This window comes from Ursus arctos, unplaced genomic scaffold, assembly GCF_023065955.2.
Source record: "Ursus arctos isolate Adak ecotype North America unplaced genomic scaffold, UrsArc2.0 scaffold_28, whole genome shotgun sequence".
NCBI lineage: Eukaryota > Metazoa > Chordata > Mammalia > Carnivora > Ursidae > Ursus > Ursus arctos.
Genome location: NW_026622963.1, coordinates 9764205 through 9790562, shown reverse-complemented (window position 1 = coordinate 9790562; position 26358 = coordinate 9764205). Strand labels below are relative to the sequence as shown.

The 26358-nt window shown below is 50.5% G+C and overlaps 1 protein-coding gene across 2 annotated transcripts in view; it reads right to left on the bottom strand.

The window, feature by feature from the left end:
- ARID3B (AT-rich interaction domain 3B) overlaps positions 1 to 26358 on the bottom strand; it is a 110120-nt gene that overhangs the window by 5107 nt on the left and 78655 nt on the right. For both annotated transcript variants that reach the window (XM_044391932.3, XM_048221740.2), the window contains exons 3-7: positions 15535 to 15606; positions 15267 to 15339; positions 2795 to 2978; positions 1179 to 1459; positions 817 to 1071 (exon numbers count right to left, since the gene is read on the bottom strand). In XM_044391932.3, the coding sequence (XP_044247867.2) occupies positions 817 to 1071; positions 1179 to 1459; positions 2795 to 2978; positions 15267 to 15339; positions 15535 to 15606 (865 nt within the window). The remainder of the gene's footprint in view (positions 1 to 816; positions 1072 to 1178; positions 1460 to 2794; positions 2979 to 15266; positions 15340 to 15534; positions 15607 to 26358) is intronic.

Genomic DNA, 26358 nt, shown 5'->3' with positions numbered 1-26358 from the left:
CAGCCAAGAATTCTTCCAGATGAGCTGTTTTTCTACTAGTGTCTGGCTTGTGCGGGACCAGAGGCACTGGCCCTAAGAGGGGAACGGAGCAGAGCTGTTGCCGCCAGCGTCCTTCTGCTCCTCACCTGGGGACAGGGGGGCAGGGAGTGCTGCCTGTGAATACACACAGCTCCCTTCACACCTGACTTCTTCCCATCACATGCTCTGCAACAGAGTCAAGGGCAAGAATGGCAAAGAAAAATGTGGGGGCGGAGGGGAGAAAGGAGGAACAAGGGGCATGGAGTGTGTAATTCAGGAGAGGAGAAGGCAAGGCACCTGAAAAATGAGGAGGGGAAGGGAAGGATGTCAACGATGCTGCCAAACTTGTATTTCCTCTTTCCCCCTGTTCCGGAGGGTCACAGGCAACCTGGCCTGAGGCACTCAGGTTCCTCGTGGAGGCCTGGGAATGGAGGGGCTGCCTTCTGCCCAGGGCCCAGACCTACATCCGGGGAGGTGCTGCGGGGAAGGCGAAACCCTTTCATTGAGATAGATCAAAAGGCTGGTGAGGAAGAGAACCACAGCAGCTGTCCGAGGGCCTCCGGCCCCTCCTCCCTCAAGAACTCCTCTTTTTGCCAGGGAACAGGTGCTGCCTGAGGCAATCTTCGGTCAGCCTGGTGAGCTGAGATCCCGGTGGCCGCAGGAGCCCCATGTGGCTTTGTGGCCTTGAGACCGCTCTGGGGACCTGGAGGGGCCCCCATGCCAGTCCTGGGACATGGCCGGGTCCTGGAGTGGAGCCCCGGTGAGCACCCAGCAGGAGGGGGCGCCGCCCGCACTCACCCCTGCCGTTGACCCTGATCTTCATGGGCAGCTGCCGTGCCACGCTGAACAGGCCGCGCTGGAAGGCCTGCTGCACCAGACGCTGCTCCTCCTCTGACAGCCGGGTCGCCTTCTTCTCGGGGGGCTCCCCTGACTCCAGCCGCTCCCGCAGCTGCTCCAGCGTGGCCGTCCGGGCACTGGGCTGCTGGCCTGCCAAGGTCGCGGGCACGGCCAGGCGATTTGGCACGGGCACTGTCGTCATCGGGACTCCATCACCTGGCAAAGGCACCAGAGCCGGCCTGATTCACGTTCCCCCTCCCACCTGACAGTGGGCTCCGCCACTCCCGCCCTGCATACCCTCCTCCCCGCCGGGCCCTGCAGACCTTTCCTGAGAGCGGCTGCTGGGGATATCCGAGGGCTGCTGGCATTGGCGCCACTGCCGGAGCCCAGCCCAAGGATGGGGAAGCGGATCTTGGGTGGGGAGAGAAGGGCAGGGGCCCCGGTGGTGGCAGCAGCGGCGGCAGCAGGCGAGTAGCCAAGGAGGGAGGAGCTGTAGCTGGGCCGCCGGCCCTCCCTCCGATTGCCGTCGATGGCTGCCTGGAGCTCGGCCGGGGAGCTCAAGGCTTTCTTCTCACACTCATAGGCATAGAGATACTTCATGTACCTGGAGGGAAGGAAGGAGAATAATCCAGAATGGTACCAGAGACCACTCCGCTTAAGTTTATGGGTCTCTGTGGGACAGGCCTCTGGGACACAGGATCACTTGGCAGAAGAGAAAGGTCCAGGGAGGCCGGATGCCCTGCCCCAGGCCTCTCTGGCTGCTACTCAACACTGTACCAAACTCTGCTCCAACTGGAGGCACTGTTCCTTAAGAGAAATAAAGAACATCTTCACTCATGTTTCATGTTTGCTTTGGCACCATTTCAGGTGCCATTTAGAAATGTTTTTGCAGGGGTGCCTGGGTGGCACAGCCATTAAGCGTCTGCCTTTGGCTCAGGAAGTGACCCCGGGGTTCTGGGATTGAGCCCCACATCAGGCTCCTCCGCTATGAGCCTGCTTCTTCCTCTCCCACTCCCCCTGCTTGTGTTCCCTCTCTTGCTGGCTGTCTCTATCTCTGTCGAATAAATAAATAAAATTAAAAAAAAAAAAAAGAAAAAAGAAATGTTTTTGCAATATCTTCCTGGCTCCTGGATGCCCTAACCATTCTGAGTCAGGCCGGTCAGGTAGGAGCAATGTTTCCTGTCCCTCTTGGCATCACATGTCCCAGAAAGCACCTCTCTACCCAAGAACCTTGAGAGAGGAACTGCTGTACTGATTACAGCTCTGTCCCCAGCTTCTGCTACAATAGGTCCAAAGATAAAACCCTTCTCCTTTTTAGCATACTGCCTCACTGATGCTCATTCTGTATTCTCCAGAGAGCAACACCCAGTGTGTTCCAAAGAATAGATTCCCCTCGGCCCTCATTCTCTGATGCTACTCTTGGTTCCCCTGCTCCTATTACCCTCATAATTAACTCAAATGATGACAAAAATAGGTCCCAAATCCCAGGTCCTCTGTTGCTGGGCAAGCGGAGCATCGGGTAGGAAGGGCTAGGCTTAAGGTGGAGGTGCCGTGTGGGAGACAATGTCCTGGAAAGAGTGGCTATGGGGCCAGAAGCCCAGGGGTGACCCTCAGCTCTACCACTACTAGCTGGTATGGCCTTGATCAAACCGTTTAACCTCTGAGACTCAGTTTCTGCTTCCTGAAAAATGGGATAGCACCTATGTCACAGGGTTGACAGTGAGGTCCGAAAGACACGGAATGGCAAAGCAGCCTAGGGAGACACTTGGGAAATGGTGGCTCTCATGATCACTTAGGTCTCCGAAAGCTCCTGGCTGCGTCAGGAACTCCTCTCATCTTGCCCACTGTACAGTGGAATTTCCTTCCTTCCTCTCCTCTAGGTTAAAACATCCCCTTTCTCCCAGCCTCAGCTCCCTTCCCTAGGGCCCCCGCCACTCACTGGGTCCTCAGGGTAAAGGCGGCGCTGGTGATCGACGTGGGCAGGTTCAGGCCTTTGGTGATCTCCCGCCAGATCTTCTTGTTGATGATCTCCACCAGGCCCCCCTTCTCTGTCACCAGCTTATACAGCATATACAGGTCCAGGATCTGCTTGGCCATGATGGGGATTCGGTTGATGGGGGTCCCTGTGATCGCCCAAACAGAGAAACAGAGGGTTGTGTCATCAAGCAGAGGAAAGAAGACATATGCACGTGCCCAGCTTTTGCTGAGTTGGAAATATGTTCATGAATCTGCTTTACTCCGACTCAAATTCCCAAAGCTGGAAGCCATCAGACTAGCTGCCAGTTCTCCTTGGGATGCGCAGAAAGACAGGTCCGACTCACGGGCTTTGTGGTCTTGCTTAAAACATTAGCCTCTCTGGCTCTGTCTTTCCAACTGTAAATAAGAGGGCTACACTAGATGACTTCAAAGTTGGGTTTTAGTTTTGGTTTTTTTTTTTTTTTTTTGGCTAGCAGGATGAGTCCAGATTCTTTCCTAATGATTTGGCAACTCACACTCCTCTGGGGCCTTCGGAAGCCACTCCAGCTGTCCCACCACCCACCTGCACAGCTCTGGTGCACTTTGTAACAGTGTAACAGTGTTTTCATTTGCATACCGCCTGCTTCCTCCTCTCCTGCGACAGGACAGAAAAATGTTTTGTCTCCTGTGTCCCCACCGAGTCAAAGGAGCTGCTGGACACACACATCTCCAGGGGGATGAAAAGCCACTAAACGACTCCCTCCCCACTAATCGCTCCACCCCTCCCTGGCCTCTGAAAGAGGGAGGGTCAGAGCAGCTTCCGCCACTGGCCCCCGAAGGGAAGTGAGAGGAGCCGGGGACTTGATTAGGAAGCCTGGCACCAGGCAGGAAGGCCCACTAATGAGCACCAGGGGACGGCAGAGAGGGCGGGCCCGGGGTCCTTTCACAGGCCGCTGGGATGCTCGGCAGGAGGCGTGATGGATGACTGTCATTTGGCAGCCTCAGGATTAATGATCTGGAGGTCAGAGGGGAGAATTCCACAGGGAAGGGTCACCGTCCGGGGCAGGGTACGAGACTTGTTGCCTTTTGATGGCAGACTCCTTTTACTGTACACAGGCTGCTCTCCTCTGCCTCGGCCCCCTCCCACCGCCCCAGTCTTGCCCAGGTCTTGCTGCCTGCCTGTGCACGGTAAGCCAGCTTGCTTTTCGAGAAGTGCTGTTTGTTTCAGCTCCTCCTGCTTCTTTCCCCTCAAGGAATGGCATTTTCTTCCCACCCCTGAAATGCTGGCCTCAACAACTCTTTCATAGAGTAATTCAAGCGAGAGAATGGAGCGAAGGGCCCCATGAAAAGCAAGCAGCATGAACATGGGGGGCTGTGTGGCAGCACCAGTCCTCTTTTCTAAGTGTGAGGAAGGGGCAGGACGTCTTCGAGAACTCCGTCTTGGTCAGCTGGTCCTTGGAGGGTCAAACACAAAGGGGTCATAGTGTTAGATCCAAAGATCCACAGATAAAATATCAGAGGACTGTGGGTACACTGCCGAGACACACAGCTTGTTGGTTAACTTTTCCTCCCTGTGCTGCTCTGGACAATAAACCCGATTCCTGACATAAACACAAGAGCCTGGTATGGCAGAATGGGTCTCCCGGCAGGACAGGGCTAAGGTCCATCTCCTTCTGGAGGCCTGTCTACCCGAGCACACTCAAGGCCCAGGCCAGTTCACATCCTCATGGCATCACCTGCAGACTCTGGAAGGACCACTCTCAAGGTCCCCTCACATTTTCAGAAGTTTGCAGGACATCTTCACGGTGACCTGTTCACTTCCAAGTCAGAATGTTCACACTGAGCTCGCCGTTATCCCCAAAGCCAGCCCCTCCTTTCTCACCACTTCCTCCTCTTCCAGGAACAGCATCATCCTCTGAGGTCTCAGGCGGCACTGGCTCTTCTCTCCCCTATCGCCCACCTTGAGGTGGTTAGGAGGCGCCTCTCACATGAATCTTCCCTTCCGCTCACGGTGGCCTCTTGCCCACGTGCTCCACCTGCGCGCTGCGGCCCCCACGACGCTCGCTTCCTTGTTCCACACCCACGGGCCCTGACGCCGCCCAGGCGCATCACCTGGGGCCCCCACGCCCCTCAGAAGATTGCCCGTGAAGTATTTCGAGCATCCTGACGATGCACTCTCACTCTCTGGCTGGGTCTCCTCATGACCCTCCCCAAACCAGGCTCATTTCTACTCTACTTTGTGCTTTGTGCTCTCCCTCATCGAGCCTAACGTGCCCTGCCTCTGCTCAAATCCTCTCCACACTGGCCTTCAGGAAGAATCTTCTAACAACCCCACTTCAGAGGGATTTCTTCTCTCTCAGAATTCCTATTACAAGCCCTACAAGCTCGGCAGGTAATTAGTCTCTCATCGTTCCACGTACGTGCGCCTGGCGTCCCAGGAGGACTGCAGGCTCCGTGAAGGCAGAGCCTGTGTCTCCTCCACCATGCCTGAAGCATTACAGTGTTTAATAGACTCAACTGCCGTGCAGATGGAAAAAAGACATGTTTTTTGGAGCCAAAGCACCCAGCTACGGGTTACCCAAATGGAATCTTCAGACGTACTTCTGTCATGCTTGCAGGGTGCCCGCCAGACCCATCACCAGCATCACGTGTCTGATGCTGACAGCCCTGAGCAGAAGTCACCGTCTCCTCTCAGGTCCCAGCAGGTTCAGCAGGGTCACGACCCTTAGTAAACAGCCCGGGGAAGGGAGGCCCAGGGTGCGTAAGCTCTTTGTGTCCACGTCCCATGCAAAGTGGACAGGCGGCAGCAGAACGGATGGAGAGCCGGGGGTTCTGAGAAGGTGAAGAATCTGTACCTGTGCTCGATGGGGTCGAAGAGAAGAGGAAGCAGGGGTTAAAGAGCAGAATATGGTGGGGTCTGTGCCCTACAGAGATGGGCGCGGCTGAGTGTGTGAGCACCAGGCAGGGGCCTTGCCCAGCTGATGCAGCACTGTTCTCCAGAACAGCCACTTTGGGGAACCGGCTACCCTGCGGTTTTGGAGATCCATCAGCAAATGGGCCTTCTGAGTTGGCACTCTTTTCATTAGAATCTCCAAAGGTGGTAAACCTTCAAACGTAAAGGGTGAATTTTACGTGTAGAAACAGTCATTCATGGAGGCAAGTCAGGAGAATAGGAAGTGACCAGGCTATTTATAAAGATTTTATCTGAAGATGAGGTGGAGTCATAAACCATGAGAGGTTCTCAGGTGTGGCGCACACTGCCTCTGGAGGCAACTCCCTAGAGAGGAATTACACATTTACTCTGAGTAGTCACTGGACTGTCCAGTTATCTGAGGTGGCTTCTTTGAAAGATAATGATATTACAGTTGTAGACGTTTCATGAAAAATGCACCTTTTTATAGTCGTGGAGTGTGACTGCATGAGGCTGGAACTGCTCAGGGCAGGGGCAAGAGAGGTAGGTAGGGGAGCTGAGAAGACAAGGAAGGAGCAAGTGGCATTTGAAGTTAAGGCTATAAATCTAACCAAGAAGTGACTTCTTCCCAGCCCCTCTGGGGAGAAACCGATAGGTCTGGGGTGCACTGGCACCAGGTGGCAACCCCACAGTCCTGCTCTGTGGTCAGACAGGCACCCTGGTTCAGAGATCAGTGGATAAGGAGACTGGGCGCGTTCATCCCACAGTCTGGGCTTCTGCAAAACTGCTAAAAATAGCTCCCAGGGCAGGAGGCCCCCCGGGTGCTGTCAGAAACAAAGCCGAGACTATTCTGAGTGCTAGCTTGAGATGACGGTATGGTTTTCTCACATTATCCAGACAATCCAAACAGAAAACCTGCCCTGGCTTCGATTCTTCTGACAACCAAGAAAGAGGCTGGATCCTCAGGCTGGGCTGTCTCTACAGTCCGCTCTGTGCCTACTGGACCTGGCAGCTCTCTCCCTTGTCCCAAGGAGACTCAGCTATGGAGAGAGAGCGAGGGAAGGCCTTTTAGCTGAGTTTACCTTCTGAACAAGCAAGAGAACCAACATATCATACTGGGGGCTGAGGATGAGGGGTTGACATATTCAAGTCTCAGTTTCCCCATCTATGAAATGAGGAATTTGGACTAGATGACTTTCAGTCCCATGAGTCTATGAATAAAAACTTAAAACAAAAATTGATAGTCGTGATGATTACCGAAGGGAGGGTGACTTGGTTTTAGGAGCTTCTCCTAGGAAGGCCCCTGTGTGGCCATGGACCACAGCGTTTGCTCTTTCTCCAACCTTGAGGGGAAGAGGGACGTCTCTGGCCTGCTCTCTGGGCGGGATTGTATCTTCCTCTAAGGAGGCTCTTCATCTGAGAGGTGACAGGTCTCTGTCCATAGTAAGTGCAAAAGCAACCTGCAAGGAACCAGGACGGAGGCAAGCAGCCACTGCAGAGAGCGCTCTGTGGGTCACCAGTGTTGGCCCCACAGGAGGCCTAATCTCCGCCCACATCATGCCTCCCAGAGGGGGCGTGGGCACCTGATGGGGAAGCCTGTGTACTGTCAGTCACTGCTATCAAAGCAGGAGCTAGGATTGAGGCTCATTAATCATGCTCCTTCTGACAGGAATCCAGGGCCTTATCTGTACCCCAAGAAATGCCGCTGGTCTCCAGTTCCCTCCTCAATAAAAGAGACTGACAGTTCCAACAAAGAGGGCCCTTATCAGATTTCAGCCAGGGAGCCTGAGGCAGCCCAAGGGACAGTGTAGAAAAGGCTTTTATGATGGCCAGGGACCCAGGGAGGCTGTGGGGCTCCTGGGGTTTTAACCCTTGGGTGGTGGGAATGCTGCTGGGCACTGGCACTCGCAAGGCTAAAGCTGTCATCAGGGGCTTCCAGCCACGTGGAGACAAACAACAACAACAAAAATCCTGCTCCCTGGCACTTTGCTCTCCCTCCTGCCACTTAGACTGCGGAGACAGACTAGGGGTAGGGGTGAGGGCAGACAGAGGAGATGGCCTCCTTGGGCAGTGAAGATAAAGATGGGAGATGGCAAGAGTGTGGAAGGGAGGGCCACTTCTTCCCCACCACAGAGAATGGGCCCATTCCAATGATGACCAGACGCAATCGGGGGCAGGCACCCCAGACAGAGTCGCACGGCTCCCTTCCTGCCCACTGATCAGGGGTGAGGGCCCAGGACCCAGGACATGGTCCTGCCAAGGGCCCTCGCTGCTTTTTCCTGGCTTTAGAAAAGATCATTAATCATTTCCATTGCCTGTCAAGAGAGCCGCATGGCCGAGCAGAGAGCTAGAAGAGTTAAGACCCATGTGAAGCAGGGAATGTGCACAGGCAGACAGGCTTCCTGTCCATTCCTCTGCATATTAATTCTTGCTCTGCTCTGGTCCTGCTGCCCAGGAACAGGCAGAGAGATGACTGGTGATTTTCCTCCTAACTTGTTTACGTAGAAAATACCTCACACTAGGAAACCAGGCAGCCACATCTGGCAGCGTGCAGCACAAGTGTGGTCGACTGTTCCACAAGGCAAAGCAGAGGCAAGACGGACCGATATCCCAATTTTGCACTGACACGTGTCTTGAAGCCTTCTACCTCTGACTTCCCATTGAGCAGGTCTAACAGATACATACTACAGCGCACTAAGCTGAAGGGTACAGCTCGCTGGAGTTTTCCTTCTGTGTACAGCCCTGTAACCAGTCCTCAGATCAACACACGGAACGTTTCCAGCAGCGCAGGAAATTCTCGTGCCCCTTCCCACTCAATATGCATCCCCACCTCTTCCCTCCCAGGAGGCAGCCATTATCCTGACCTGTATCGCGGCGGGTGATTTTCTTCAACTTTGTATACGTGTAACCATGTCGTATCTACTCTCTTGTGTCTGGCTTCTTTTGTTCAACGTTAGGTCTGTGAGAGCCCTCCAGTGTGTACAGCAGTTCATTCCTTCTCGTTGCGTGTGGAATTCCACTATAGGACTGTGTCACTGTTTGTCCATTCTACCGCTGACGGACACCGGGGTTCTTTCCAGGTTGGGGGCTCTAACGAATGGCACTGCTCTGAAAGACTCCGGAGATGTCTTTCAGTGAACGCAGCACTCACTTCTGCTGGGTATACACCTAGGAGTGGAGTCGCTGGGTAGCAGGGTTGGCCTATGTTTAGCTGTAGTAAATCCTACCAAGTACACTTCCGAAGCGCTCACGCCCACTTATACTCCCAGCAGCCGTGCGTGGGAGCACGGCACGTACCACAACCTGAGAGGTTCACTTTTAAACTCCTCACTCGTTTTGATACTCCAGCTCAGACTAATTGCTCCGGGTGAAGGTCAATGTTAAACGCTGTGTTCTCTATGGCTAATAACCAAATGAAGGTTAGCGCTGTGCTGTCTCCTTCCTTAAAAACCCTGTTCAGAGAAGTTGGCCACGGAGTTAGAAGGAGGTCAACCGTTGGGTCTTCTCTGCTTTGACTGCTGCTGATCAACACACCCGGCTGGTGTCTCCAGGAGGTGGGCAGAAAGTCGGCTGGGGAAAGGCACAACTACTCAAGGGCCTTTTGGCCTAGGGAGTGCATGGCTGTCTTCCATTTTCAATCCATGGCACTAGCTTCTCAAGTGTTGTAACCAAACCCTTGCTTTAGACTTTTCCTGCACCAACCCTTGGATGAGGTACTAAATATTAGTTCACCTGGAACAAAGAAGGCAAAACTATCGACCCCATTTTACCAAGTGCTAAAAGTATCAAAACATTTCGGTGGGGGGCGGGGGATGGGGGTGGGGGGGTGGCGCGCCTGGGTGGCTCATTCAGTGAAATGTCTGCCTTTGACTCAGGTCACAATCTTGGGGTCCTGGGATCGAGCCCCACGTTGGGCTCCCTGCTCGGTGGGGAGTGTGTTTCTCCCTCTGCCCCTCTCCCCAGCTCGTGCTCTCTTTCTCTCTCAAATAAATAAATAAAATCTTAAAAAAAAAAAAAGATTTGAAGCGGAAGGGGCTGAATTTAATGACAAAATTGGGCTCTTCAAGTGGAAAAAAGAAAAAAGCACTGTATCAATAGTAGTTGGAACACCTGGGGAGAGAAAAAGATCTGGCCTCAGACAAAGGCTAATCGTGAGACAAAGATTTCCATTTTAGACTTTCATTTGGGGATAAAGTTAGAAAATGAAGCCCCAAAGACTATTTCATCTGACAAAGAGAACATATTTTAGTCTATCAGGAAAAGTGTCCATGGCACAGACCATTTACTTCAAGATACAAAGAATATATGAGAAACTGCCTCCACCAAAAGGCAAAGCAATATATGTCATGAACGTTTCCTTGCCTGAGATGGATAGATAAGCACACAACAGAAGGAAAAACACTCAAATTGCACTTTGAGGCAGACCAAACCCTTTTCCCACAGTAAATTCTTTGTATATACACATCAGAAACAGATTCAACAATCCATTTGGGAAAACCAAGGTCAGTTTGCAGCCTTGAACAGAACTAGTGGGGGAAGGAGGGCAGTTCTCTGGGTGAGGTCTTGACAAAACTCGTCCTCTGTGTGACTAAGACCTGGTGTGTCCAGCTAGGGCAGGGAGAGGGTGCTCTGGGTGCGTTCACGAGTGTTAGAGCTGCCACCTCCTATGCCCCCCACCCCTACCCCATCCTGCCCTGACAGATGGCAGCCTCTGTGCTACTGCACATCTGCCTGCACTGAGAGACAGGCCTTACCATAAGATGAAGACCCCTCTTTCGCGAAGAGTTCTACCTCTGTGTTAATCAGCTAGATGCTGTCAGACCCTCCCAGACACCCCACCATGGAGGCAGACCAGCATTCTCTGTGGGGCTCAGAAGGCTGAAGGAGAGACAAGGCCGGCCCAATGCCCGAACAGGAAGTGACAGAGCTGCTGGCGCTAGGGACCAAGCTTCTCAAGCGCAGGAGAGGGAAAAGGCACTGGCCCGGGAGTTAGGGGACAAATGCTAAAATCGGCTCTGTGGCCTTAGGCAAGTCCCTTAACCTGGTGACCTTTGCTCTCTCTACCCCTTAGAGCTGGAGCTGTGGGGAGATCAGAAAATGGGTTGAGGGGCGCCTGGGTGGCACAGCGGTTAAGCTCTGCCTTCGGCTCAGGGCATGATCCCGGCGTTATGGGATGGAGCTCCACATCAGGCTCTTCCGCTATGAGCCTGCTTCTTCCTCTCCCACTCCCCCTGCTTGTGTTCCCTCTCTCGCTATCTCTATCTCTATCGAATAAATAAATAAAAAAAAAAAAAAAGAAAGAAAATGGGCTGAAAGGGTTCTATAAAGCACACGGGATAATAAAAATAACAGCAAAATTGATTTCTTTCTGTTTCACGGCCTAGAGAACAAGAAAACAAGCTTTTCTTCCTTAGTGATGAAGAATGGAATTGTTTATAAGCCTCTGCTTATCGGGCTTAGAATTAGTCCCCCTCTGGCCTACCTAGATTTCCCCCTGGAAAATCTGTCACAGAATGGTATCTCAGAAACCACCCACAGTCAATTTAATTAGCCAGAGAGTTTTATTTACAATAGTTTGGCTTTATTTTTGGCAAAGAAACGTGTGTATTTTCCGCACACACGCAGCCAAGGTAAGCAAGAAGGGGCATCGGAACTCTGAAATCTAACCAATCTTTCTAGAGAAACATGGGTGGGGGGGGGCAGAAGCAAAGGAAACTTTTTAAATTCCATTTGGCTTAGGCAAGGAAAGGGGAGAAGCACTTGGTCTTGGGGGTCCTTGGTATGGTTTATACACAACTGTTTCGGTAGAAAATTGCTAAAGGGGCTTTTCTTCTCTTTTTGGTCACTGAGGGTGGCTCATTATCTGTTGGGAGCTCTAAAGACAGTCATGGACGTAATACAGAACACAGTACTTGGAAGAAACTTCCAGATTAACTCTAATTGAACCCTCTCATTTTACATACATGGAAACTGTGGCCCCCAGGAGGAGAAGGATTTGCTCCAGATCACGGAGATGGGGGGGGCGGGGGTGAGCCTGGCTTTGCACTCAGTCCACAGTTCTTTGCCCTGCTATATGCCTCCCGAAGTTGCTGTGGCAGCCGTTTCCCAAAGCAGGCAGGAGACAGTGGGCCCGGTGGGGCCCTGCCTGGGCCTCTTCTCAGGCTCCTTCTAGGGCAGCTTGCTCTGCTGGTGGGGGAGGGGTCATCAGGGTGCAAGTCACCCTGGTCTGGCCCAGAAACCAAGGTGCCTGGAGCTGAAAGGCCCATCTGTTGCAGTCAATTCACTCAGACACGTTAACAAGCGAAGGAGACCCCGCACAAAGCCGCAGTTATGGCCTGGCCCCTCCCACTGGACAGCCGTTTTATCACCTGCAGCTGCAGTCACTGCGGCAGCGTGCTAGCCACTGCCTCCCTCGGAGCCCTGTCCTCTTCCTCTGCAGTGCAGCCCGCAGTGTCAAAGCTGCCCGGCCCCACTCCCGGCCCAGTTGGGAGTCACCAGGCCTTTGAAACTCAGGCCGTTTTCAGGGGCTCCTGTGAAATCTACAATTCTTCTTCCCGTCAGCTCCGGAGGAGGAGACACTGGCTGGCTGCCGGTGTCTCTGAGGCTTTTCCTCGGACCCAACTAACGGTATCTGGCTCCTGAGTGCCCCAGACACTCTGATCTGGGAGTGATGAAATAGTCACAAACGTCCAGGGGGCCTCGGTCTCACTGTTGTGTGACCAGCAAAGACAGCAAGCTTCACATGAGTAAAATGTGATCTGCTCCCGGCCCTCTTGAGGCGCCCCCTCCAGGTTAGACTATCAGCTGCCAGTGTTCCAGGGAGGAGATCACCATGAGTATGAAGGGCACAATCTCCACCCTGCCTCGCTCTCCCCTCTCTACCCCAGACACATACACACACACTGCTTGCCATAGTGAGCTTCCTGAAGGCCCAGCTCTGGCGACACTCCCCGTGTTCTACGTGCATAGACTGAAGTGCTAACTTCTTGGCCAAACACAGCTCTCCACAGTGGGGTGCCAGCTGACCCACCCAGGCCACAGACAAGGGTTCTGCCAGCTGTGCCTGGGCCACGGGGCCACCACGCTTCCACCTCCGCCTGTGTGGGTCCTCCACTCCTGTTACTTCCTACCCGGGGGAGGTGCAGCTCCTCCCAGAGGCCTCCCCTGTACTCCAGCCCAGGACAGGGTCCCAGCACCCACTCCTCTGGCACTCAGCCAGTGGGAGGGGCGCTTGTGATAATTCTCAGCACAGGCCCCCGCTGCCCTCAGGTCCTGCTACCTGAGTGGGGGTAAGATGATTTCCATAAAGAATTTCTCTGCAAAGGAAATTTTAGACCTTCACTCTCTTTCCCATCCTTCTAAAGTAGTGGTTCTCAACGGGGGGTGAGATGGGGGGTGTGTGCTTTTTTCCCCCAGGGGACATCTACACTATCTAGAGATATTTTTGGTTATCATGACTGGGGGATGCCCCGTACAGCAAAGGACTGCCTAGTCCCCAAAGTAAATATGCTGAGGCTGAGAAACCTTGTATTCGCGTAGCTAACAAGCAGCAAAACGGACTCCTCTGTTTCTATGGGTGATGCCAGCAAACAGTGAAATACCTAACCTAAGTGCTGAGGACAGAAAAAGATTTGTCCAGCCCGAATAATGGTAAACTGACACGATCAAAGGGAGTCACTTACTCCTGCTTCGGGGTCGCTCAGATATATACTCGACGGCAGTCTGGCAGTGCCCAGCTGCCGCGGAGGGGCGGGCTTCTCAGCGCAGGCTGCTCTTTGCTGCTGACTTCCATTGACAGGGCGGCTGTTGAAAGGGGGGCAGCTCGGCCTCCCCAGGCAGGGCCTGCTGAGTAGGGAAAACCCACAGGACTGCTCCCACCGCGAACACCTCTTGAGCACCTCCCTGCCTGGCCCTGTGCTAGCACTGGGGACACAGAGAAATGATCAAGTGGCTGTCCTCAAGGAGCTCCTCGTCTAGTGGGGACACAGAGCGGTAAACACATCATTTCCGAGATTCACTCTTGGCTAGGCTGATCTAACTTCCATTTTCCTTTAAAAATCCTTCGGGGACGGGAGACAGACAATAAAGCGGAAGAGAACGCAGCGGAGCCGCAGTGCTGATTACGATCTATATTGCTGCGGCGGCCCCTCTGAGACGAGAGCGCTCCTGGGTTTGCACCAGCTGGGCTTGTGCCGCTTGTAAATAATTAAAAGGTAATTGGAAGGGAGACCAAAGTATTAAGTGGATTTTTCGCTCTCAGGGCAACCAGGGAGTTTCACTGCTGCCAGTCACATTATCTTTCAGAATTATATTCTTGTTTTTTACCGACACATGCAGCTCCAGAGAGCAGTTGGAGGAGTAAACTAATGAGGCTGCTTCGACTGCTTTGAGAGGCTTGGAGATGGGAGGACACTGAGACTCAAAACTTTCAGTGGTCTTTGTAAGCAAACCAGCAGTCACTAGGACAGCAATGAGGCTTTAGAAGGTAAAGGAAGAGGAAGGGGCGGGGAGGGAAGGGTGTGTTAGGGGGAGGAGGGAAGAAGGAGAGAAAGGAGTTCACATAGAATAGTACCTGCTGGGGCTGCCACGATAGCTCAGCCCAAGAGGAGGATTTCAGTCCCAGGTCTCAGTAAAGGAGCTGACACAGAAACCAGGGGATGCGTGCTCAGACATAAGCACGGTCCCAGACATGAGGCTGGTGGGAACAGCTCTCTCGTATGGCTGTGCCCTGAGGGTGATGAAAGGTGGAGCTATGCAGGCTGCTGAGGACCTTCTCCTAGAGAGGCTGGGTTTCTGGTCATGCTTCCTGAGGGCTGACCTGGCTGGTGAACTCAATGCTATAACAGGATATAAAGCCAGGAAGTTGAGTCACGGGGCTCAAGACTCAGTCACGCCAGGGTCCGAAGTGGAGATGGCTGGGGAAGGGGGATGGGAGTGAGGAGGAGAGATGGACAGAGAAGTGGGAAGGCGCATTATAAAGCAGATGCCCATGTAACCTACAATTAAACTGCAGGAACGCCCCAACAAAGCCAGGGGGTGCAAAAATCAAAGAGCCAATGGATAAGAAAAAAGAGTTAGCCTTTCCTTTTCATGGATCATTTCAGACCCTCTCAGCAAATCCTGAGGGACCTCTATTCTTTTATTGGCCTTTCTCAGTCTCTGCGAGACTAGGTACACCAACAGGAAACGCCATATACTAGTTTAAGTGATGTCTAAAGTTGATAGAAGGCTAAGGAAAAAGTACATTTGAATCTGAAATACCTCCAGAGACCAGCTAATCAGAAGAGAGCATCACAAATAAGGCAGGACCAAATCCGGATGGATCATTCCATTCATTTTCTGCCAAGGCCCTCTCTGTGCATTTCGATCTCACTGTCTGCCAGTTACTCTGCTAAGGCCAGAACGGATCGGCAGGAAATGCCTCTTCTTCTCCTGGGCTAAGATGCTGGCACTCCGCACGGAGGATGGCTAACAGTGACTTGCACACAGTAGGCACTCAATTCATATTCATCACGTTGAAAAACTGAGTAGACTGCACACTCACCCCTCTTCTGCATAAAGACGAAGAGGTCATCCAGGAACTCCTTCCTTTCCGGGTCACCGTCCAGTTCATACAGCTGCAACCCCGGTACCCCCCAGAAAAAAAAAAAACACAGTGAAAAATTCCATCTAATGCAGGAAGGCTCACACCAGAGATACACAACCACCAGATGTGACTCACAGGCCACTCCTGTCCTTATTTCTTGGGGATCAGATACAACAACCCACTGCAGAACTGCCCCTTTCATTATCACAAAGGAAACATTACAGACCTTGGCAAAATCTCGAGAGATCTCTCTTCCCCGGCCTCCATCCGCATCATCACTCCAGGCCAAACCACCATTCTGAAGGGGAACAAAGCACACAGTTCAGAAGGGAAGAGGACAGGGTGGCAGAGGGCGAGGCAATCATTTAGGGCAAAGACGAAGACCCTCAGCAACTGTGCTATCCTGGCTTAGACTATAAAAGACTGCTCAGCTGATCACCCCTGCCACTCCTACGGGGACACCTTCTTCTTTTGCTTTCAGTTACAGTTCCAAAATAGGAGGGAGTCAGGTGGAAGAATCACGTCCATTTGTTGGAGGAGGGTGGGTGTTACTAATCCTTGATAACCCTGGAAGAGAAGGACACAGAGGCCCAACCTCCTGAGAACTTGCTCATCTCCAGCCGATCTTCCAGAAGCCCTAATTCTGACCTGTACCATTTGTCTTCAGGTTATGTATGGTATATGTATTTGTACGATTTTTATGGTGTGCTTAGATACTGTACAGTATGTTATAAAGACACCTAGCCCAACTTCCCTCATGACACTCTAAGTGGAGGATAAAGGGTCACAGGGAGCAGGACACAGGTCCTGAAGTTCTGGTCTCTCTTGGCCAAGCCACCCACTAGAAGCCGTAAGTCTAGTGACAGGAGGGTCCTCAGAGCCTGACATTATTCCCAAGGTACAGAGACTGTGCCACTAGGGTGAAATGCATTTCCATTAGAGAAATAATGAAAACCTAATCCTAATTTAATTGATTAGGTTAAACCAACACCACTCAGCTGAATAGGAGGAAATGGAAAACATGCCTTTGTTTATGTTCTTGGGACCTGCTTCCTGCCTTAATTCAGTTGGGTAACTCTTACTCCTCAGATTAGGCAACATATTCTGGGGGAGCAGTCAGGTTAGACTGCACTAGGTACTCTGAAAGCAATCTCTGTACATTTTGAGTTTAGAATTTAACGTATTTTGGAATTATCTATCATCCTCACCACATTGTAAGCTCCCTGAGAGCAAAAGTGTCTCATCCATCTTTGTACCCCCAGCATATAGCACACTGCCTGGCACGTCATAGGCCCCAGTAAGTGCTGGATGAACTATAACGTTGCTAAAAGGCAAAAACTGGCTATTTGAATCAATGAAGCACCTCTTCTGAAAATACATGCATCTACCGTACAGAAGAGTCAAAAAGGCCCTCCGCTAGTGGGGAATATGAAATGTCACAGCAGAAGTCTGCCATTCACTTCTGCCATGCTGATCAGCAGAGGACCCGGTGGATGGGACTGGACACACGGAGCCTGTCACTCTCACTTCTTCCCCCAGGACTACAGGCGCATGCGCAAGCACTGGGGTGTGCAAATGGTTGGGGAGGGGCATCTGGGGATGGGGAGCAGAGGTTTCTTGGGAGGACATTCTTTGGACTGCGCAGGGATTGCGCTGTAAAACCTCGTCAATAGCACAAAAGCCTGGTCTAATTCCCTTCTTGCCTATCTCCCCCTCTAATCAAGCTTGCCTGAAAGCTGGAGGTTACTCTTCAGTTATATTTTGGGACCATACTTTGCTTCCCCTACTCAAAGACGGCTCTGAGATGCAGACCTACTTTCTGATAGCAGCAATTTAGTACACAGGGAGGTAAGTATAACCAAGAAGAACTGACACTCTGTCAGCTGAAATGAAACAGGCCACACCAAACTGTTTCCCTGCTTATCTTGTAAAAGGTGTGTGTAAGGAAGTACTCAGTAAATGCTATCTGACTGTGCACTCATCTCCCCAGGCAGACGTTGTTAGAGATCTCCCTACAGCTCTTCAGCTCAAGGAGGCCAATAACCAAGCAGGAGAAACACTATTAAAAAAAAAAAAAAAAAAAAAAGCAGCAGCTAAGATTCACCCCCACATTGTAATTACAGTCAACAGAAATCTGGTGTCATCTGGTGGCAACCAGCACAATGAATAATCAAGACGAATTATGCCTGTCAGGTCAGCAAAACCAGACAGAGTTACAGTCCCCCTTTCAAAGGATGCAGGAGGTTGCCCTAATGCCCAGTGATTTTGTTTGAGCCAGTAATTCCTGCTGGAAAGTCAATTATCCCGGGAGCCCCTATCGGCTGAAAGACATTTAATGGGGGATCATTGCCGCTTCTGTTATGTCAGCTGTTTACTGTGGCAGCTCAATTCCCAGCTCTCTCTAGCTGGAGATCTGAAGCGGATTCTGTTCGCAGGAGGATTCTTTCTCTATCGGTCACCAAGAGAGATGAAAACACAGTTTTTTGCTAATTACAGTAACTTCCAGGCGCTCAGAATGCTCCCTCAGAAATGATTTAACACTTAGCTGGGTGGGGAGGACAGAATCCACAACCCAGGACGCAGACAGGGCTTCCCACAGCAGGGGAGGAGTGTCAAAACAAGCACACCAGTGCAACCACAGTGTGACTACGTGTGAAAATAAACACCCAGGTGCGAGAGCTCAGCTCAGGAACAGAGGAGAACGCCTTGGGGGGGTGGGGAGCGGGACTGGGGGTTGTCATGGACCCTTGGCTCTCTCCAGCTCTGCTCAAATGGTATCAGAACCCAAGTGGTGGGAGGGCTGGACCCTTCACTAGCTATGGCCTGCTAAATATGAAACCCTTAAAAATCTGCTTAGTGGTGGGATTTTAGCCTGAAGCACCCCTAGCTCAGTGACTGCAGAGGACAGGGAGATCTGCCAGAACAGGATGGAAAGAGGACATCCAACTCTTTGGGCAGTCCCACCGTCTGAACCATTCCACAGATCGGAATTTTAGTGATGATTTAAAGAAAATACGGGGCAAGAGTTTCCTAGGAGTGGAGGTGTTTTCTTTCGTCCAAGGCAAGGATGGGCCATTACTTAATCTAAAATATTCAGTTGGGGCTGATGGGGAAATGTCCACTCTCTCTGCATTGCTCTCTTTGTCTCGGGGCAGTTAAACCCTGCTTCACAGGATTTTCTGGCTGAAGTGAGAGTAATTCCTGGACCTGCCCACCCTTCACAGTCCTGCTGGAATGCTATTTCCCCACATGAAGCCTCAGGCCTATGCCCACCGGGCAGAATCAATGCCTTTCTCCTCTGGGCTGTCACCTGGTGTGCTGGCAACTTGTGACCCTGCCTCTGTCCCCAGTCTGTGACGGCCCGTCGGGGTATCCCCGGCCCCCAGGACATAGAAAGCGCGGACACATTCACTGAAAGACAGGGACCTCCAGCCCCACAACGCCTCTATTTTCCGCTCCGATCAACTACTGCAAAACACCGCTCCCTTAGGCACTTCGAATGCATGTGTGCGTTTCTTGGCCTATCACCAGGCTGCGGGTGTCACTGCGGGAAGCCCAATGATGATTTTTTTCTTGGATGCCAGCTGTGGCCAACTGAGACCATGGTGGGGAGGCAAGTGGGGAGTGGCAAACGTGAGTGTGGGGAACACATGTCCAAAGGGAGCCAGCTCAACAGTGTCAAGGGGTCCCCAAGAAAAGCATTTCAGTTGAAGGGCCACTGCAAGTCTACGCCCAGGGGAACAGGCTCTGTGGGAGGGCCGCAGGCAGCAGCATTCAACAGCCTCAAAAGTCCCAAAGTGCGCGTAGGGAAGAAACGGTAGGGAGGGGCGGCCAGTGCTTGCTTAGGCCATTTACAACCGTCCAGCCTCTCCCACTTGAGAACTCTCATAACCGCTTTGATCTCACCAGGAGCTCACAGGAAACTGACAGTTTGGTCCCAAATACCCACCCAAGACTAGCTTTGGCTCCCATGCCCACATTCAGCTTCTTTTCCCCAGGGAAGCCACGGTGTTGTGCCTTGGAATCCCTCAAAAATGGCAGCGCAAGAAGGCTGGGGGAAGGAGAACGGGGAGCCGCAAGCTGACGTTTGTGCATCTGCGCAGCACGGGCTGGCCCAGGGCCTTAGCAGGCATTTTCTCACCAAACTGTGTGAGACAGAGGTGGTTATTTTAGAGATGGGAAAACAGTGGCTCGCAGAGCAAACTACTTCACTGGCCCGGGGTCTCAGAGCTTCCAAGTGGCAGCGCCAACATATAATGAACCCAGGTCTGGCTCTCTGTTACGCCGTTCTGCCTGGTGGGTGGAAAGGACAGCACATAGTGTTCTCACTGGGACACCAGGAAAGGAGAGAGGGAGGAGGGGGAGAAGACAATCCTATGGCTACAGAATGCCTGCAAAGCCAAGTCATGGCCCTCGGGGCTCCTCTCGAAGGGAGATTCTTTTATTCCCTGATTCAGCTCACTGGTGCTATCTGGGAAGGACAGCCCACCAGGAAACCAGCCTTTGCACATCACCGGCCGGGAGACTTATCTAGGGAACTGGGTGGTAATGGAGTAAGAATTGCTAACCTTTCACCACTACCTCCAAAACAGAACATCCAGGGTAGGATGGGCCCTGGTCTTCCCCCGGGGCCAGGGCATCAGGGGAAAGAGAAAGAGAGGTAAGCAGGTTATGCCTCTGAGAGGACGAGCAGACTGTGGCACAGAACACTGTGACTCACGCTTAAAAGGCCTTCAAAAACCAATGAATCAGTCTCACCTGACTGCTTCTTAAAATTAACACGGTGCTTCCTCAACACCTCAACCCTGGAAGATCAAGAAGACAGAGGGGAAATGTATTCATTCCTTGAAAATCTAAAAGGCTGACTTGTAGAAGAAGGGTGTTTTTTTTTTTTTTCTTTTCTTTTCTTTTCCTATTTTCTGTAAAGCCCCAGAGGACAGAACTAGAGTCACTGGGCAGAAGTTGCCAGGAGGACAATTTCAGGTGGACAGAAGAAGAACTTCTCTAACAATCCGAACTGCCCAGGAATGGAGGGGGGCTTTTCAGGAGGTGTCCAGCTTCCTATCTCTGGATGGCCATCTGTCTGGGATGTCACGCTGTGGAATCCACATGAGACAGGGCTGGATGAGAGGGCCTCCAGGGGCCCTTTCTGTCCCGAGAAGCAAAGACCCTATGACAAATTCATTCAACATTGATTTCCTGAGAACTCACCCTAGGTAGAGTCTTGTGCAAGCTGCTGAGAATACCCCCACGTCCAAGAAAGTGATTCTCCCCACTGGGAGTTTTACTGCGTAGTTGGAAAAACAAGTTGGACACAGCAGCATTTAATAGAGCAAGTCAAAGTGCCAAAGCACAAAGTGCCCAGGAGGTGGAAGAAAGGAGGGCGGCTCAGAGGTAGAGATAAAGCCAGCCTGGAAGAATGGGCTGCAGGGAGATTTACAGTGTAAATGAGCATGGAGTGGGGGGATAAACAGGGCGTGTTTTGGCAGGGAGGATGCGAGTCTGAATAGCTGAGGTGGAAACAGGCTGTGAGATGCCTTGAATACCAGGAGGAAATTTAAACTCTGAACTGTGAACAGGAGGGAGGTGGTGGATGTTTTCTGAACAGAAAAATAAATGATTAAACTGGTGTTTTAGATCATTTTAATGACCCTCTTTTGTTGGAGAAAATAGAATATATATATACAAATGTATGTAGATACCTAACTGGACTGAGATTATGGGGGATTTTCACTTTTCAATTTTTTGCTATATTCATTCACATATAAACATTTGATCACCTAGGACATACTAGATACCGTGAAGGATTCTCAGGGAAAAAGAACAAGACAGTTAAGAACTCTGACCTCGTGGAGCTTAATGGAGAGAGGGATGATTAAAAAAAACAATTGCTTATTTTTTCTAGATTAACTTTGACTCGTCTGTCAAGCCCCATCACTTGCTCTCCTGCTTCCCCCTTGACCCCAGCGAAGAAAATCTGGATTGCACTGAAATGATAGAATAATTTAGTGAACTAACACCTTCACAATGTGTAGTCTTTCCAGTAAGGGAGCAGTATGACTCTTCGTTTAACAACAGACACTTTGAATGGCCCTCAGTAATGATTTGCAATGTCGACATACTACTTTTGTAAACTGCACAGAAGACCAGAGAGGGAAAGCCAGCACCGGGGCTGGCTGGCTGGCTGGCTGTGCAGGAGCCGTGCAAAATCCAGGGTGGGGTGGGCCGCAGTAGGACCAAGGAGAAATGACGGGATCCATACTAAGGCAGCGAATGAGGAAGAGGACGAATGAGGAAGAGGACGAATATCAATCTTATCATGAGAAAGCTATGTTCTGATGGAAATGGAGAGACGCTGGGCAGGGAATCAAGCAGGAAGCCTTCGAGCACTAATAGACCACTGTCTCTGGTGGGTGGTGTGTGTGTGTGTGTGTGTGTGTGTGTGTGTGTGCGAGAGAGAGAGAGAGAGAGAGAGAGAGAGAGAGAGAGAGAGAGAAAGAGAGAGATACAGACTGACAGAGACAGGAAGAGAGAATATCCCACAACCCTACAAGGAGCCAGGTTATGGCAGCTGGCAGTGGCAAGAGCCAAGCTTCTGGGGGGAGAAAGGGAGAGATTCAACTAGTGTTTCCTGACCCAAGAAGGCTACCTTGGGCCTTTTTACTGGGATTTGGAAAAAGAAAAAAAAAAGGCACAACCAGACCACGCCTCCAAGATCTTAGGAGCCAGCACTGCATTCCTTAGAGCGGTACCTCCCCAGAGACAGGAGCGCCTGACTTTAAAAGCAATTAAGTATCTAGGCTATTTTAGGATTACTCCTTGACCACCTGGAATATCTTATTAAAGCACAGCTCAGATGTCCAAAGCAATTTTAGTTCCCATTCCTCACTCCTCCCCAAGGCGAGAATTAACCCTTTCCCTCAGACTGAAAGTACAGAGGCTAAGCTTCCAACTCTTCACGTGGGCTCCCCATATTCTGAAACCTCTAAGAAACCGTCCTGTCCTTAGAACACCATCACACATACCGACAACCCTTACAGAGATTCTTGAGTGTTCTCTGAAAACACAGAACAGTAATGTGTTTCCTTTCTGTCTACTCTATAATTTAATAGATTCTGAACCCCAAGGTCAAGGATCTGGGCAAATTCCTGGGGCCTGAATCTCAAAGTAGTCATTAGCAAAAGAACTAGACTTCAAAGGAGCTGATCTCAAACTCATGAATACTATTTAATTGCTTTGAAATATAAAATGTAACCCAAGTATTTGGGCTGAATACTGCTGTGGTTACTATTGTTATTTTTTAAATAAGCAACCCATAAATTACCTTCTCTTTGGCTAGACCTCGGTCTACTGCAGGTATCACCTATACCACACTGTGACTGTCTACTGCTGGCCAGGTTGATGATGCTGTAATATTAGAAGTCCAATTCCCAGATCTTGGTAGGAAGAAAAGGAAAACATCTCTGCCCTCCCACCACTTTTAACCAATTCCAGGAGGTAATGAGACACGCACAAGGGGTAATGCGCAGGATTATAGGAGAACCCTAAGGGACGACTGAAGCCCCAGGAAGTAAAACAGATATTGTTATAAACAACACTGTTGGACTACAAAACCCTCCTGATAAGATCAGGATTACTGCTCTTAGCTAAATCGCTCAGGCCTTGGAAGCACCAGAGTTATAATTAGCAGATGCACACCTTCCGCTGTCAGGTAACTTTAGCAGGAACCAGAAAGCCCCTCCCCACGTCTTACTAGCAGCAAAGATCAATTCAAACTCGGTGGCTTGGAAAAAGAGCTAAGGGACACTTTTCTGATTAAGCAGTAGAAAGGAGCAAGTGTGGGGGAGGGGACAGGACAGCAGTCCTACCTTCCCAGCTAGGCACACAATCCCTCCAGGCCATAACCAAGAAGACCGCCCAGAAATGGGGTGTTCCGACAAAGGGAGGAAGAAAAACTAAAGTGCAGTATTGGTGATGGGGCTACCCCTCTGCCAAAGAGTGAACTGGCTGGGCCAGCCAAGTCTAAGTCTCAGCCACAGAGCAAATCCCAGCTCCTGCTCCCAGCAGAATTCCAGTAGGCAGCCTCAACTCCCACAATGGCCGCTGCCATCCATTTACACCACAAAGCTCTGAGAACCAGCGGTGGAGAGCTGAGAACACCTCATCTGACAGAGGGGAAACTGAGATCTGAAGAGGTTGGGAAATTGCTAAAGTCATTGCTCCAGAAACTTTTTTCATGAAACGTCACGGAACTTTTTTTTTCAAGCTACATTTTTTTTTTTTTTTTTAAGATTTTATTTGACAGAGAGAGGGAGATAGCCAGCGAGAGAGGGAACACAAGCAGGGGGAGTGGGAGAGGAAGAAACAGGCTCCCAGCAGAGCAAGGAGCCCAATGCGGGGCTCGATCCCAGTACTCTGGGATCACGCCCTGAGCTGAAGGCAGACGCTTAACGACTAAGCCACCCAGGTGCCCTGCAAGCTACATTTTTTAAAAAGAATTATTTTTGAGAGAGACAGAGAGAGAAGGAGCTAGTGTGTGTGTGTGTGGGAGGAGCAGAGGGAGAGGGAAAGGGAGAAAGAACCTCAAGCGGGGTCCCGCCTGAGCCCGACGTGGCTTGATCCCCAAGATCATGGGCCCCGAAATCATGACCTGAGCTGAAACCAAGAGTTGGACACTTAACCAACTGTGCCACTCAGGTGCCCCACGTAAGTACATTAAAAAAAAAAAAAAAGATTTTATTTTTAACTAATCTCTATACCCAACGTGTGGCTCAACTCACAACCCAGAGATAGAGTTGCACACTCCATCGACTGAGCCAGCCTGGTGTCCCCAAGCTACGTAATTTAAATGTATAGGAAGAACACATTTTTTGAAAATGCTGTGATGAATTATTTTGTAAAGTAAAAAAAATATATATATTTCATTTCAAGTTTGGTATTCCACAGAGCAGATTTCCTCACACAGAAAACAGCTGCAGTCTGTATTTAAAAGTCAGCCCCTTTTGCAATTCTGAGAGCTTCTCCGAAGGCTTCTCCCAACCCCAGAACCCCATCCCAGGGGTGGCACCATGGTGCGTGTGTCTGATGCCCACTGCCCTGTGCTGCCTGTCACCTCTCCCAGGCTGCGCTCCCTCATACACGGTGACTTACAGCTCCGTGAGGGCAGTGCACCGGCTCAGGGACCGGCAATGGCAGGGGCTCAAATGACTGTCAGTACCCAAAGAACAAGCCGCGGGCATCAACTCAGGAGGATCACCGCAGGCTGCGGCGAACTGGGGGGAAAGCAAATACTTAAAGGAAGGTGGGCTTTGAGTTCTAAAAATACTGATCTATTAAAGGGACCTAGAAGGCAACAGAAACCATTTCTTAAAGACAGCAGTTTAATTTTAAGGTTCAAAAGGGTAACAGAAGAGTGTACATTGGGGCACCTGGGTGGCTCAGCCGTTAAGCGTCTGCCTTTGGCTCAGGGCGTGATCCCGGCGTTCTGGGATCGAGCCCCACATCAGGCTCTTCCGCTATGAGCCTGCTTCTTCCTCTCCCACTCCCCCTGCTTGTGTTCCCTCTCTCGCGGGCTGTCTCTCTGTCAAATAAATAAATAAAATCTTAAAAAGAGAAAAAAAAAAGTGTACATTAAAAAAAAAAGAGCCCATCATGCATATTCAATTTTACGAATTAATCGAACTTTGAAAAATGATAAGATTCAATGATAACAAGGGTTGGGGGAGTGGGATCTCCCATCTTCCCATAATGGAAATGTAAAACTGGTATGGCCTTTCCAGAAAGTTACTTGCCTTAAGATGCCCATCACAATAAAAACAGCAACAGAACAACAGATAATAACTGAGTACTTACTACATGCCAGACCCTGTTCCAGTATTTCACGTGTATTAAACATTTAAACCTCAGTACAGTTCTGAGGGGTTACTATAAAGACCCCCATTTTTCAGACAAGAAAACCAAAGCACAAGGAAGGCATGAGGAAACACCTGGCAGAAGGCTGCAAAACAACCAGAGGAGGTGAGAATCAAATGAACCCCTGCTTGTAACTGCTTCACTGTCCCAGTCTCCTCCTGATCTCATAATCTGTCCTATGAATTACCCTAAGGAAATGACTAGAAATACAGGAGAGATTTATAATAGCAAAAAATTAGAAATAGCCCAGCTACGTGACATTAAGGCAACAGACAACACGTGAAGGTGCTGTCTGCGGGACAGAACACTGCTCAGCCAGTCACAGATAGCCTCGCTTTTATAAAACAGCCAATCCCTACTTCACATCCTTCCCATGAAGATCTACATTTAAAAATATAATCATAGGGGCGCCTGGGTAGCGCAGTCGTTAAGCGTCTGCCTTTGGCTCAGGGCGTGATCCCGGCGTTCCGGGATCGAGCCCCACATCGGGTTCCTCTGCTGGGAGCCTGCTTCTTCCTCTCCCACTCCCCTGCTGTGTTCCCTCTCTCGCTGGCTGTCTCTCTGTCACATAAATAAATAAAATCTTAAAAAAAAAAAAAAAAGATTAATCAGTGAGTTAATCAACAAAAAAACAAAAAAATATATATATAATCATAAAATTATAATAATATATATATCTATAATCCTGGGGAGAGGGGGGCCTTTTTAAATATGAGAAAAACCATAAAGGGAAAGATCAATTGATTTCACCACATCAAAATTTAAACTCCTACCTGATGAAAGAATTACAACATGAAAGACCAGCAACTGTGAAAAATACTTAGAACATAAAGACAAGAGCCTACGCACAAGAGCTATTACAGCTCAGTAAAACAAAAGGAACAGAATAGAAAAATGGGTAAAGGCAACAAAAGACAACAAACCCAAACTCATGGAATATAGCAAAAGCAGGACTAAGAGGGAAGTTTATATAGCAATAAACACCTACATTAAAAAGGAAGATGTCAAATAATCTAACTCTACACATCAAAGAACTAGAAAAAGGAGAACAAACTAAGCCCAAAGTTAGCTGAAGGAAGGAAATAATCAAGATTAGAGCAGAAATAAGTAAGGCAGGCACTAGAAAAACAGTTGGTTT